This window comes from Leptinotarsa decemlineata, unplaced genomic scaffold (assembly GCF_025532065.1).
Source record: "Leptinotarsa decemlineata unplaced genomic scaffold, Ldec_3_MD MMD2_tig00000232_RagTag_RagTag, whole genome shotgun sequence".
NCBI lineage: Eukaryota > Metazoa > Arthropoda > Insecta > Coleoptera > Chrysomelidae > Leptinotarsa > Leptinotarsa decemlineata.
Window position 1 is genome coordinate 734,941 of NW_027412546.1, and position 12,879 is coordinate 747,819.

Sequence of the window (12,879 nt, forward strand, 5' to 3'; positions counted from 1 at the left end):
TCAATGCCATGAAAACCATGCATCAGTTTTCATCAAAAAGATGAATATTTCCGAACTGGATATAATAATGTCAGGACAGACAACTCTGCTTTCTGCTTCGATAAGTTTTTTGGGGATTGAAGTGGACACCAATAAGTTTCGGCACAATCATGTTTGTGGAATTGCAGAAGCTGCTTCTCAAAAGCTTGAAACATTGTTCTGAATTTTTGAGAGCTTTATAAAGCTCTAATCGAACCGTCTTTGGAGTATTGTCCTCATATATGGAGCTCCATCCCTAAGCATTCCCTAAAGCTGCTTTGAACACTGTTCCGAACCGGAACAGTGTTCAAAGCAGCGTTCAAAGCATTCAGAACAGAGCCATCCGCCTGATTCGAGACACGAACATCACTCGCAACTTTGATAGTCTGGAACATCGTCGAAAGGTTGAAGATTTGTCTGTCTTTTATAGATACTTTCGCGGAAAGTGTTGAAGTGACTTGGCACATTAGATTCCACCAAGAGCGGTACATATTAGATGTGGAATAAACTTCCTGAGAACGGTTTTCCAAATTAATTTAATCCCCAGCGATTTAAATCCAACGTGAATCCCTGTTTCCGGACAGACACCGCTCTTAGAGCGCCATAAGGATTTAACCTCTGATAGAAGTCCATTATATCTCAAAGTGGAGTGCAGTAGATTTTCGAAGAATAAAAACTCAAAGTCGTCTTCACAATTTGATGTGGCTATCAGATATTACAGCGGTGAAACCATCAATCAGTACATGTTTCGAACCTATATAGGTTCATTATCAGCTAATATTTAAAATTATGGAGAAGAAAATAATTCATTTTATAACGGAGAAAAGAAAATTAATTAATATTACTAATGAAACAAATAGTCACGATGACATATTGATAATAAGAAATATTTTTTATATAGTAGAAGAAAGGAGAAATATGAAGTTATGAATTTCTCCTCCATAATTTTGAATATTAGCTGATGATGAACCTATCTAGGTTCGAAACATGTACTGATTGATGTATATCATCAGTTCGGACTTCCATTGTCTGATATAATATAAATTGATTTGAAATCCCTGAAAAAAAATAAGAAGATTAACCGAAAATAACAATTTTATTTAAACAAAAAACTGAGATTACAAGGAAATAAAATACAAGCTACAACCAGAAAATAAAAAATTGAAATATTAATAAAAACTGAAAAATTAAAAAATTTTTTTAACAAAAATGAAAAATAAAAATAAAAATTAAAAGATTTCAAACCACGTTACGTCACGACGTTTCGATTGCTGATATCCACAATCGTCTTCGGGTGATAACTGGACTTATTCCTCCGAGATCTGACTATTTTTTTGTCATTCTGGTGCTTTCACCTTTCACCTATCTTTCCGCTTCATTGGTTTTAGCGGGAGATGGCCGTTTGGCGGGAGTTGGTCGTTTTTCGCTTGATAAGAGGTTTCCATATGTTTCGTATCTCTACGCTAGCTTGACTAAATGCGTTGTTGGACAACATATACGCGCCTTCTTTGGATTTTCTCCTAAACCCGTGTTCCTCTTTGTGGATGATTTCAAAAACTGAAGACATTTTTTTTTCTTGATTGTATCAATGTAGATGATAACGACGAAAAAATTTTAGATTCTCCCAGTTGTAATTTTTTATCTCAACTTATTTTATTCATGGAATGGAAAAACTCCCAGAGGATTCAATAATTGAATACATGCTGATAATGACACACTATTTCTTCAAAAAATACAGTGCTATTTGTGATTGTCGAACCATGTATATCATTAGACAAATCCTTGAACAGTCATTCATTAGAGCTGGGGAGATTATTTTCATGTCTCCATGAAGATTTTTATTTGTTTTTCCCACTGTACACTTCATTCGTTGCCTTGCATACTCAAAAAATTAAACAGATAGGTATTTACTCTATCTAAATTAATTTAATGGACGCCTCTATTCATGCATTCTGCTAGATTTCGTGGGGATTTGAACGACAATTTAACCACGTATTCAGTCAAACCTATTATTTGAAGTCAGTCAAATGTCATAATAGCGTTTGCTGTGTATTATTTTCGTTAATTGAAACGTTTTCCCCAAAAGCAATTAGATAAACGGTAGGGATATTGAACATAAACGTTGTTTCTCGTTTACGAAACAGTCATTCGTCAAAATATCAAGTGCCTTGTAAAATGTTTCCTTTGATACTTGTTGGTTTTCTTTTATGTGGAGTTTATGTAAGTAGGTTATTTCACTAAATACGAAAACGATACAAAAGACTTCCCAGTTCTAATGACTGCAAGCAAAGCAACACAATGGTTTTTTAGTCTTCTCCGATACCTTGTTGGTCTTTAACAAAGAAAAACGTTGAAGGAGAATATTTGTCCACCTTTCATTCCGGAATTCATATCAATGATCACTTAAAATCAGTGTTAGCCAAGCAACAGGTTATTCAAAAGCGCGAGTTATCGGGAATAATAGTAATAATAAATGGGCTTTATTCATCGACATACATCTTTATGTGAGACAAAGGGAAAACCATATGAGCAAGGCATAACATGAATATATTATCTACCCAGAAGACTTGAGATATTTTTTCTATTTTGTCTTGAAATTATATAAGAAGTATCTAAATTCACTGTACAGAGAGTGATATTGATTGATAGAGTTATAAATGAAACTACGAGAAAAGCAGGCTGTCTAGAGTTTTGGAATAATAAAAGTGTGACTGTTTCGTGTCCTCGATTTATTCTGAAATTTGAAAGTTTTATATCTTTCATAAATCTGATTTGGCTTTTTGTGAATGAGAAATTTATGTGTATTAACGGGTAGGTGGAACTGCCAGGTTTTAGCAATCGGTAAACAACCTGACTCCTCGAACTTGGGAGATATACAGTGTGTCCAAGATAAGGATCCTAAGCATGGGAATCTCAGTACCTGTTGGAGATACAGCTTAGGTTAAATTAGGAAAAAGTTGTGTTCTTTAAAGCTAATTTACATGCCGTTTAGAAACTTGAAGAATTTTCATGGCCTGCTGAGATATTTGGGAAAAACCAGAATTTGACAATATCAATTTTATTTTTTTCTGACTTTATTTGAAAAGATATCAAAAAACGAATAACACTTTTTCATTGGCACTTTCAAGGTACTACACGATGGTATTTTTAGTTTTTATATTCGACGTTTCGTTTTCAAAAAACCATCATCAACTTTATTTTTTTTAATAGCCCGAAAAAAAAAGTACACCCTGTATCTGATTCCATTTTTTATTACGAATTCAACGATGTAACACATGCCATTGTTTTCTTTTTAGTTTAAGGGAAAATTGCATTTTTTCTATTTTTAAAATGTATTTTTAGGTAGGTTAATAATGATTTTTTTAAAGTAATGAAAACAACAAAGAAATTAACGCATTTTTATTTAATTCAAAGGAGGTGTTCAAACAGGTTTCCGTTATTTTCCAAACATAAGTATGATCTTCTAACTGTAGAACTTAAAACATCACGTAACATCTCTGGTGTAATACTGTTGAATGCGACAGTTACACATTCTCGTAACTGCTGTTCAGTTTCAAAAGAATGTTGGTAAACCCGGTTTTTAACAAAACCCCATATGAAGAAGTCCAGAGGAGTTAAGTCAGGAGATCGCGCTGGCCAAGACACTTCACTAAAGGTTCCAATCCACCTTCCAGGAAATCGCTGCGAAAGATACTCTCGAACTTGTCTAGAATCATGTGCAGGAGCACCGTCTTGTTGAAACCAACAGTTATTGACCTGTGCCAGAGGTAAATTATCTAAACAGTCTTCTACATAGTTTTGCAATAAATGATGGTATCGTTCGGCGGTCAAAGAATTATAGTAAAAAAACGGACCTAGTATTTTAGTTCCTAAAATTGCACACCACATATTAAACCCAAAACGTTCTTGATGTCTTGATATTTTCTTAACACGCGGATTTTGCTGAGCCCAGTAATGCGTATTGCGGCGGTTGAAGATATCATTATTAGTGACCATACTTTCGTCGGACCATATTATTTTTGAAGGGAAATTATAATCTTCTTCACACGCGCTTGTATACCATTCGCAAAAATGTCGTCGCCGTTCGAAATCCCCTGGTTTAAGTCCTTGGCAAATCCTAAATTTATAGGGGTGATATCTATTTTTACACAAAATAAATTGAGCTGTGGATTTGGCTACTCCTACATTATTTTAGATTTGCCTAGTAGATATTTCAGGGTTCTCAACAACTGCTTGTAAAACATTATTTTGGGCTCCTTCTGAAGATTCCTTTTTTCGAGATAAAACAGGCTTTTTAAATGAATCATATTCTTTTAAATTTCGAGCCAGCTCTAAGAAAATGGACTTACATGGCTGCTTTCTTTCTGGATATGTATTAAGATACATTGCTGCTGTATTTACAGCATTTTTGTGGCACAAAATGTAGCACGTTAGCATGTCAAACTTTTCTTCATGGCTATAATACTCACCCGGCATATTCGATGATAATAACACAATATTATCTATTCAACAATAAACAATAATAACAACAACAGTAACAATAACTGTAAAAACAACAACTCGACAAACAGGCTAACAACAACGACAATTACTATTTTATCGTGTAATTAAATAATATTTGACAGGCTCGGTGACAGGTATTTACGTCAAAGCATTTGTTTGCAACGCCTACTTAAAGATTTTTTGAAAATAGAAAAAATGTAATTTTCCTTCAAACTAAAAAGAAAACAATGGCATGTGATACATCGTTGAATTCGTAATAAAAAATGGAATCAGATACAGGGTGTACTTTTGTTTCGGGTCATATAAAAAAATAAAGTTGATGATGGTTTCTTGAAAACGAAACGTCGGATATAAAATCTGAAAATACCATCGTGTAGTACCCTAAAAGTGCCAATGAAAAAGTGTTATTCGTTTTTTGATATCTTTTCAAATAAAGTCAGAAAAAAATAAAATTGATATTGTCAAATTCTCGTTTTTCCCAAATATCTCAGCAGGCCATGAAAATTCTTCAAGTTTCTAAACGGCATGTAAATGAGCTTTAAAGAACACAACTTTTTCCTAATTTAACCTAAACTGTATCTCCAACAGGTACTGAGATTCCCATGCTTAGGATCCTTATCTTGGACACATTGTATTGTCGAATTTTCTCACGCCACAAGAAAAACGACTGCAATTGTTTTGTATTTTTTGTGGGTGATTTATATCAAAGCAGGCCCGTATTTTATATCGCAATATGCTATTCTAGACAATATGAGGGTTTCGCAAAGTTTCGACTTCAATTTGGAAGTCATATCTCTACTTTGATAGAGTTGACGTAAGATACTGTACGAGCTACGACAAAGTGAATTTATATATTTGTGAAATCTCAGATCAGCATTCAGCCACAAACCCAAGTTCTTTCCTTCTGTAATTATTTGTAGTAAGTCTTGTCCAAGTTTGATTTCAATTCTTCTTTCAATTTCCCACCTTTTGTGTTTCGGGTCAGAAAGTATCAGCCGAGATTTTTTAGAATACAATTTCAGGTTATGGGCTATAGATAGATCCAGTAACTTTCGTAGATCGCTGTTAATTTTTTCCATTGCCACCTGGCAGTTACTTGGAGGAAATCGATAATATAACTGAGTTTCATCTGCATAATGATGAACTGTGCAACGCTCAATTACTTTATGAAAGTCAGATATATAAAGAGAGAACCGAATGGGGCCAAGGATAGAGCCCTGAGGTATTCCATAGTCAACAGGTAAAGCACTAGAACACTTTCCATCCAGGCATAATGCCTGAGTCCGATTTCTGAGGTACCTTTTCAATAGATCTACAGAAATGACATTTTCCTACACAGAATATTGTGGTCTAATGTATCGAATGCTTTACTGTGGTCCAGGAGTACCATGGCAGTTACTTCATTATTATCAGTTCCTTTAAATAAATCTTGGGTGATGTTGACAAGAGCGGTGGTGTTGCTGTAGAATGCATGAAATCCAGATTGAACATTTGTTGTTAAATTATTATTTTATACAAAAGAATCTAAGGTGTTCCGCTCGAAAACCTTAGATAGGATAGGCAGTTTGCTAATTGGCCTCAAATTAGATAGTTCAGTTGGATTTTCACATTTTGGCAAAGGGAATACAATAATTGGGTTTATTCTAGATGTTTTTGTGTTATCTCCATGATCTCTTTGAAATGTATTGTGAATGATGATTGAAACCTCCAGATGCATGTAAAATAATGGATTTTTGTCACATTTTGATTGATCCAAATTGTTGAAGTTGTTCCTCTTGAAGATGATCACTTGGTGATCGCGACACGAAACACGTGTTGAAGTGTTAAAATAGCGGTTTGGTGTTAGGAAAAACCCCAGTAATATTAATTACTACACCAATGGTTCCAAACAGTGCATCAAAATCACTTTTTAGGCTGAGCAAAATGGCGTTTAGAAGTTTCAGTCCTACGTTTCGTCTCCGAGAAACCATCACATATTTAAATTATTTTAATAACCTCCAAAAAGAGCAGATTTTTCAAAATGTATTCGTTTTATTATTTCTAGCGATTGGACACATCGTGAAGCCTAACTATATGAATAAAAGTATAAGTTTCTATTATAATTTTCAGGGTATTACTGAAGAACAACAGCAAATAATGGATTCTCTTCACGCGGAATGTACTTCCCAGACTGGTGTATCAGAAGGCAAGTATAGACTTCTATGATTTCCATGCTGAATAAACCAAACAGTGCTACAACAACTTGTAACATTTATATTCGGCATTTGGTTACTTTTAACAGGCTTGCAGTGAAAGCTCCAGCAAAGACAGAAGACGAATCTCATTCAACTGTCGATGCAGCAGCTTGGCTTTGCCACTGACCGCTTTGAGAAAGAAGCATTATTCATCTTTGATCTTCGCTTCTATATATAGCGTCTTCTTACTAATGTTCATCCAGATATCAATTTATTATTTCTCCTGTAGACGAATCCCTCGACGACTTGATAAATATTATTTTCTCCCAGTTATTTGTGTCGCTTAAAAATAAGAACACCGAGAAGAATAATATTTGAAATTATCTCTACCATAAAAGGAAAGAAGGGAAAGAACCCCTCTGTATACGAAGTTTGGGAATTCAATCAAATAGTGGTAATAGACAATTTAACAAGTCCGCTGTTTTCTTGACATATACTTTATATCATTATGACTTTACCAAGATAAATGTGACCCTACGGCTTTCTAAACTTGTATTCAAAATATCGAATTGAATGTTTTCAAAGCAACATCAATCTTACTCACATAAATGGCAAAAAAAGTATATTTTCGTGCAGATAAACCGATAATATTTCAAGAATTACAAATAGGGTTTACATTAAAACTAACTTCACCATTTTGAAAGAAAAAAAATTACCTTCTAACATCGAGATAGATATTAGGTAAACAAAAAACTTTTATATGTGCGAAGATATATGTTGGGACTGTTTTCAGTTGTAAACTCAGGAATGATTATTTTTCAGAGACAGAGTCAGAAATGCTTTATTGTCATAAAATTTTAGGTTTTGTTGACAAAGCAGGCTTAAGAACTGAAACAATCAGAAACATTAACATAAAGGTCAAGAATTAAGAACGAGATATTAATATGGCTCAAGCACACTTCAAAAAGTTTATGGAATAAGTCTGTGATAAAAAATGTTATATGTTGACAAAACAGGCTTAAAAACTAAAACAATCAGAAACATTAAAATAAAGGTCAATAATTAAAATTAGATATTAGTTGGAATTATAAGTTGCGAAGTCACCCGAAAGAAATTCCTCAATAGTATAATAAGCTTTATCTAGCAAAAGTTATTTTTCTTTTTCGAAACTGTTTGTAGCATTTCTGATTGAAAGGGGAAGATGATTGAAGTTTTTCTTGCTATTATAAAGAATCGAATTTTCAATTTGTATTTTTGACGGGATAGAGAGAGGAATATTGAATGTGAGACGAGTGGCATAATTTCTAGCTCCGGTAATGAATCTCACTGCTCTTTTTTGTGTGTGATTTGCCTGATTACTTGTGTTTTACTCAGTAGAATTAGCAACAATATTTTTTTCACGAAATTTTAATGTGAACCAGATATATTATATATATCACTTCTACCAAACAATTCAATTGTTTTGCGTTGGAATATATCAATTCTACCTTCTTTTGCAGATCTAATAGTGAATGCACGAAATGGTGATTTTTCCGAGGACAATAAGCTTAAATGTTACATGAAGTGTATCTTTGAAGAATTGGGAGCAGTAAGTATATTCATTTTCCACTGATGAATAACATAAGCCAATGTTTTCCAACCTTCTTGAAAACGCGACTCCACTACAACTAAAAATAGTCTGGCGCCACATGGCATTGATTCTTGAGATGGTCCATTACAAAATCAAAATAAATAATGTCAAATGTCTCAGTTTTTGTCACATTCTTACCTTCTAATTTGATTGGCATACTAAAACGGGTAATCAATATTCTGAACGTTAAAGCGGAGTCTTGCATACCTGACTATTCTGAATCATATGTGAAGATAAGGGTCCTGTCTATCAAAATCTTCACCTGACCTTGAATAGTGGTCAGTTGGCTATCCAAGGGACTGGTATTGACAAGAGTTCTAGAAAAAAAGCAACTTTGCGAAACAATGTTCATGAGTCACTCGCTTGTGTAAGAAACTGCATGGAATAATAATAATAATAGCTTTATTGTCCAACATTTACCCATTTACAGGACTATATAAACTTTTATTCACAATACTTAACTATGAACAAAAAATAAAATGAACAAAAAAGAAAAACTAATTCTAATTACCTACTTCAAGTAAATGTTAGCAATTCTAATAATGTTATGAAGGTAAGTGAAGAATTAATCACCATAGGCACAAATGCTGTTGAAATTTGTGCGCATAACATATATTGGGGAATTGAGCAGAATGTTAGTTCTTGCTCTGAGAGGTCTAAACATGGATTGAGATCGTGAAGCTGGCTGTGCTACATTGAAGTTGATTTGTTCAAGAATTTTAGGACAGTCAACTCTCTCATTCACTTACTTGAATAAAAACATGAGCGACGCACATTTTCTGCGATGCTCTAAACTAAAAAGTTCCGAACGTTCATATATGACATCATTACTGATAACTCTCTCAGGGTAAGAACCACCTATTCTGAAAATTAGAAATTTACAAAACTTTCTTTGAACTCTTTCAATGGCTATGTTATGAATCTCATAGAATGGACTTCAGACGAAACTTTTTGTGAAATATGTCTACCAAATGTTAATTTATGATCGAATATTACCCCAAGGTCTTTGATCTCATTACATCTCAGCAGATCTGAATCCTGTATTACATACGGGAATGTATAAACCTCTTTTTTTCGACTATAACTCACTACTATAAGCAACAAGAAATTGCAATTGAGATTGAAGATTTACACAATCACCTACTTCCTTAATTATACAAAATAATTTCAAGTCATCCGCGAAGCATAACCGCTCACAAGCTAAACTTTCACATAAGTCATTGATAAACAATAAAAACAAAAGAGGACCTAGGTTGGAGTCCTGAGGCACACCACAAGAAGCTATATATATTCTAGATTTATAACCGTTATAGGACACGAATTGTTTTCTACATGCCAGATAGGATTGCATCAGCTGACAGACGGTATTTGAAAAACCAAAACTCATCAGTTTATTGAGCAAGACACCATGATCAATTTTATCAAATGCTTTAGAGAAATCCGTGTATATAACATCAACTTGGCCATAGTAATCTAATGCCTCGGAAATAAATTGAGTAATAATGACTAGATTTGTAACAGTAGAACGCTTTGTAACAAATCCATGTTGGTGTTGAGATAGTTGCCGTTGAACAGAAGCATATATGCGATTATATAAAATAATCTCAAAAATTTTAGAAAACATACATAAAATAGATATGGGTCTGTAATTCTCTATATATGATTTTTCACCACTTTTGTATACAGGACATACTTTAGCCAATTTCCAAATATCTGGGAATGTTCCAGATATCAGACATGAGTTATAAATTGTCGATGAAGGTTTTGCCAATGCTCCTGCACAATCCTTCAACAAAAATGATGAGATCATATCTGGGCCTGATGTCAGTTTGTCCTTCAGTTTTTTAGTTGCAGATACAACCTCATTTTCTTGAATGGGGTAATAATGAATATGAACATTATTATTCACTGTACCAACTTTGTTCAAAAGTGAGCCAGATTTTGAATACACCTCACTGAAAAAATTACTGAAGGCATCAACAATATCTTGAGGATTCTCGAGTTTGTTTCCTGAGTAGGTTACTGATCCTGATATTCTTGTGCTGTTATTCTTAGAGTGAACATATGACCAGAAACTGCTAGGATCTCTAGACAAAATTGTTTGTATGTTTGCAAGATAGTTATCATGTGCGGTTTTTATTTGACTTTTAATCAAAGCACGCAAACGTTGGAATTCAAATCTATCCTCATCACGTCTAAATTTCCTGAATTTTTTTCTGAATTTACCCTTCTGTTTAATGTTTATATGATATCAGAATGAAACCATTTAGGATAAACATGGCTGAAATTTTTGAATTTGGGTACATGATCCTCAAAAATAGCATATAAAATTGAATATAGGTTATCGACTAATTTATTAACGTCCTTGGACGTACCTAAATTACTCCAATCAGTTTCCTCTATCTCTCTATACAAAGATGGAAAGTACGCTTTCCTAAAGTTATATGTGATGGTTTAAGTTGAAATTCTTTTCTTTGATGTGCATATCAACTATTTTGATACTTAATGCAGGTTAGTGGTTATCTTCAGGTACAAAAGACAAATGTTCATGGGTAAAACAAGAAAAAGGGGAAAAAAACTAGATCTAACATTCTGTTCAGGTAATTAGTTATACAGTTTGACTGTTTATACTCAAGCATGTCAAAGTAGTTGAGGGAATCAATCATTTGTAGTAAATCCATATCAACCTCATGAAACAATGCTTGCTTAATTTAAAAAAAATCATCAAAGCTAACAAAGAGCATAATCTTGAATAGTTTCGTGAATATATCAGTACAATTGGCTGTTCTATTTGCGAATAAGAAAACAAATCGCATAGATCTGACGGTATGCTCAAAATGAAAATACATTTCCAAGTATCTTTTTTCAAGGTTACCCAACATTTATGTAAGTGTACACGGAGCTTTGAAAACTCCTTTCATGTTCAACTCTTTGAACTTGTGTAATGAAGACAGTGATATATTTTGCTGACTTTGCTTCTATTATGAAACAGTCACAAATTTCATCACCTCAAATATCTTTGCGGGGACCATGGCTTCTGTCGTGGTATAAGTAACACAATTTTGCGACTCTCTTTCATATATTAGATGCATGCATCTAGTTTCTTGATTTCTATCCAATTTCTCAAATAATTTCGAAAAGGTAAATGAAGATTATTTTCAGTTGGAAGACGATGGATCAATTGATGTGGATGGCATGATTGCAATACTACCTGATGAAATAAAAGAAACAGCCACTCCTATTTTCACGAAATGTGGCACACAAGGTAACTTTTGTTCTCAAATATAAAAACACCCATAACCAGAGAGCACTGTGTTGAAACTTTTTTCTGAGTATTTCACCCGCATACTGTTTACTGTTATTTAATCGCCCTTGATGAGGTCTACCGCAATTGTAGACGGCATCATCATTTATCGTAACCGAGGGACCTTGCCGCGGCCCTCGGTTACGATAAATGGACCTTCTCCATTTTGTGTATCTCAGAACTTGCGTTCTAAATCATCTCAAAGTATAACAGTCAGTTTCCTCACAACCACATATGCCTGATGGACGTTGGATGTATATATTTCCTGATAACCTTTGAATGTTATTGGGTCAGCCAGTTCAAATAACATTCCTCTCAGTCATATGGGGTTGTGAGAAAACTGACGGTTATACAATTTTCTATTAGTTTCAGTGAATCGATAAATATTATTCAATCCTTCATTTACAGCTGGTGTTGATGTCTGCGATGCCATATTCCAAACTCATAAATGTTACTATGCTGGAAATCCTCAGGTGAGTAACAACAATGGTAGACAAAACAGGTGTATCTGAATTTCTTGATATAATTGTGCACATTTATTTTTCTTATGATGGTTTTTTTAAATATTCAGTCATCTGCATATTATTTGGTTTCAGATGTACTTTCTACCCTAGGCGAAGAATCTGGATCGTGAAGCTGAGCAACCATGAATGATAATTAGAATCAAGAGACCATATTGTGAATTTATATAATGTACCGCAATAACAATATTCATTAGACGAAATCTGCTCCAATATTTCAACTTTTTTCTTATATTGTCTGCCAGCCAAATAAAAGCAAAATAGTCGTAGGTAAAGGACTTTATATCAATGAACTTTAGATGAAACTGCTTGCCGGTTCTTGACGGTTTTAATTTTTTCTGTTCGGCGGATGAGTATTTCTCAAAATTTCACCAAATACCTACCCGTTATTGCAGTTTCGTCCTACAAGGACATTTTCAAACTATGTCCTTCCGGGACGAAACCGCAGCAATGTTATTTACAAATAAAAGTGGTATAGAAACATAAGAAATTTTCAATTCTCATTTATCATGATGATCTCCTAGCACATTGTAACGGCTACATCCGCCAATCTATAAAAATAATACATGTCAGACAAGTCACTGAGTTGAAGTAGCTGGATTCCTCACTAAGGCACAAAAATTACTTGAAATTTCTTGATAAAACATCCGAATTTGTTTGAAATATAATTTACCGGTAGAAGACCATGTGTTGGGTATCAAAGAGAGAGAGAGGGAGACAAGAAATATG

General features: G+C 33.9%; 1 protein-coding gene across 1 annotated transcript; it reads left to right on the forward strand.

The window, feature by feature from the left end:
* Positions 1-2,079: 2,079 nt before the first annotated feature.
* LOC111504025 (general odorant-binding protein 69a) lies at positions 2,080-12,365 on the forward strand. Its single transcript, XM_023158498.2, has 6 exons — positions 2,080-2,238; positions 6,631-6,706; positions 8,195-8,283; positions 11,488-11,590; positions 12,038-12,102; positions 12,226-12,365. The coding sequence occupies exons 1-6, from the start codon at positions 2,194-2,196 to the stop codon at positions 12,241-12,243; spliced, it is 396 nt and encodes a 131-aa protein (XP_023014266.1). The 5' UTR covers positions 2,080-2,193; the 3' UTR covers positions 12,244-12,365.
* The last annotated feature ends 514 nt before the right edge of the window (positions 12,366-12,879 follow it).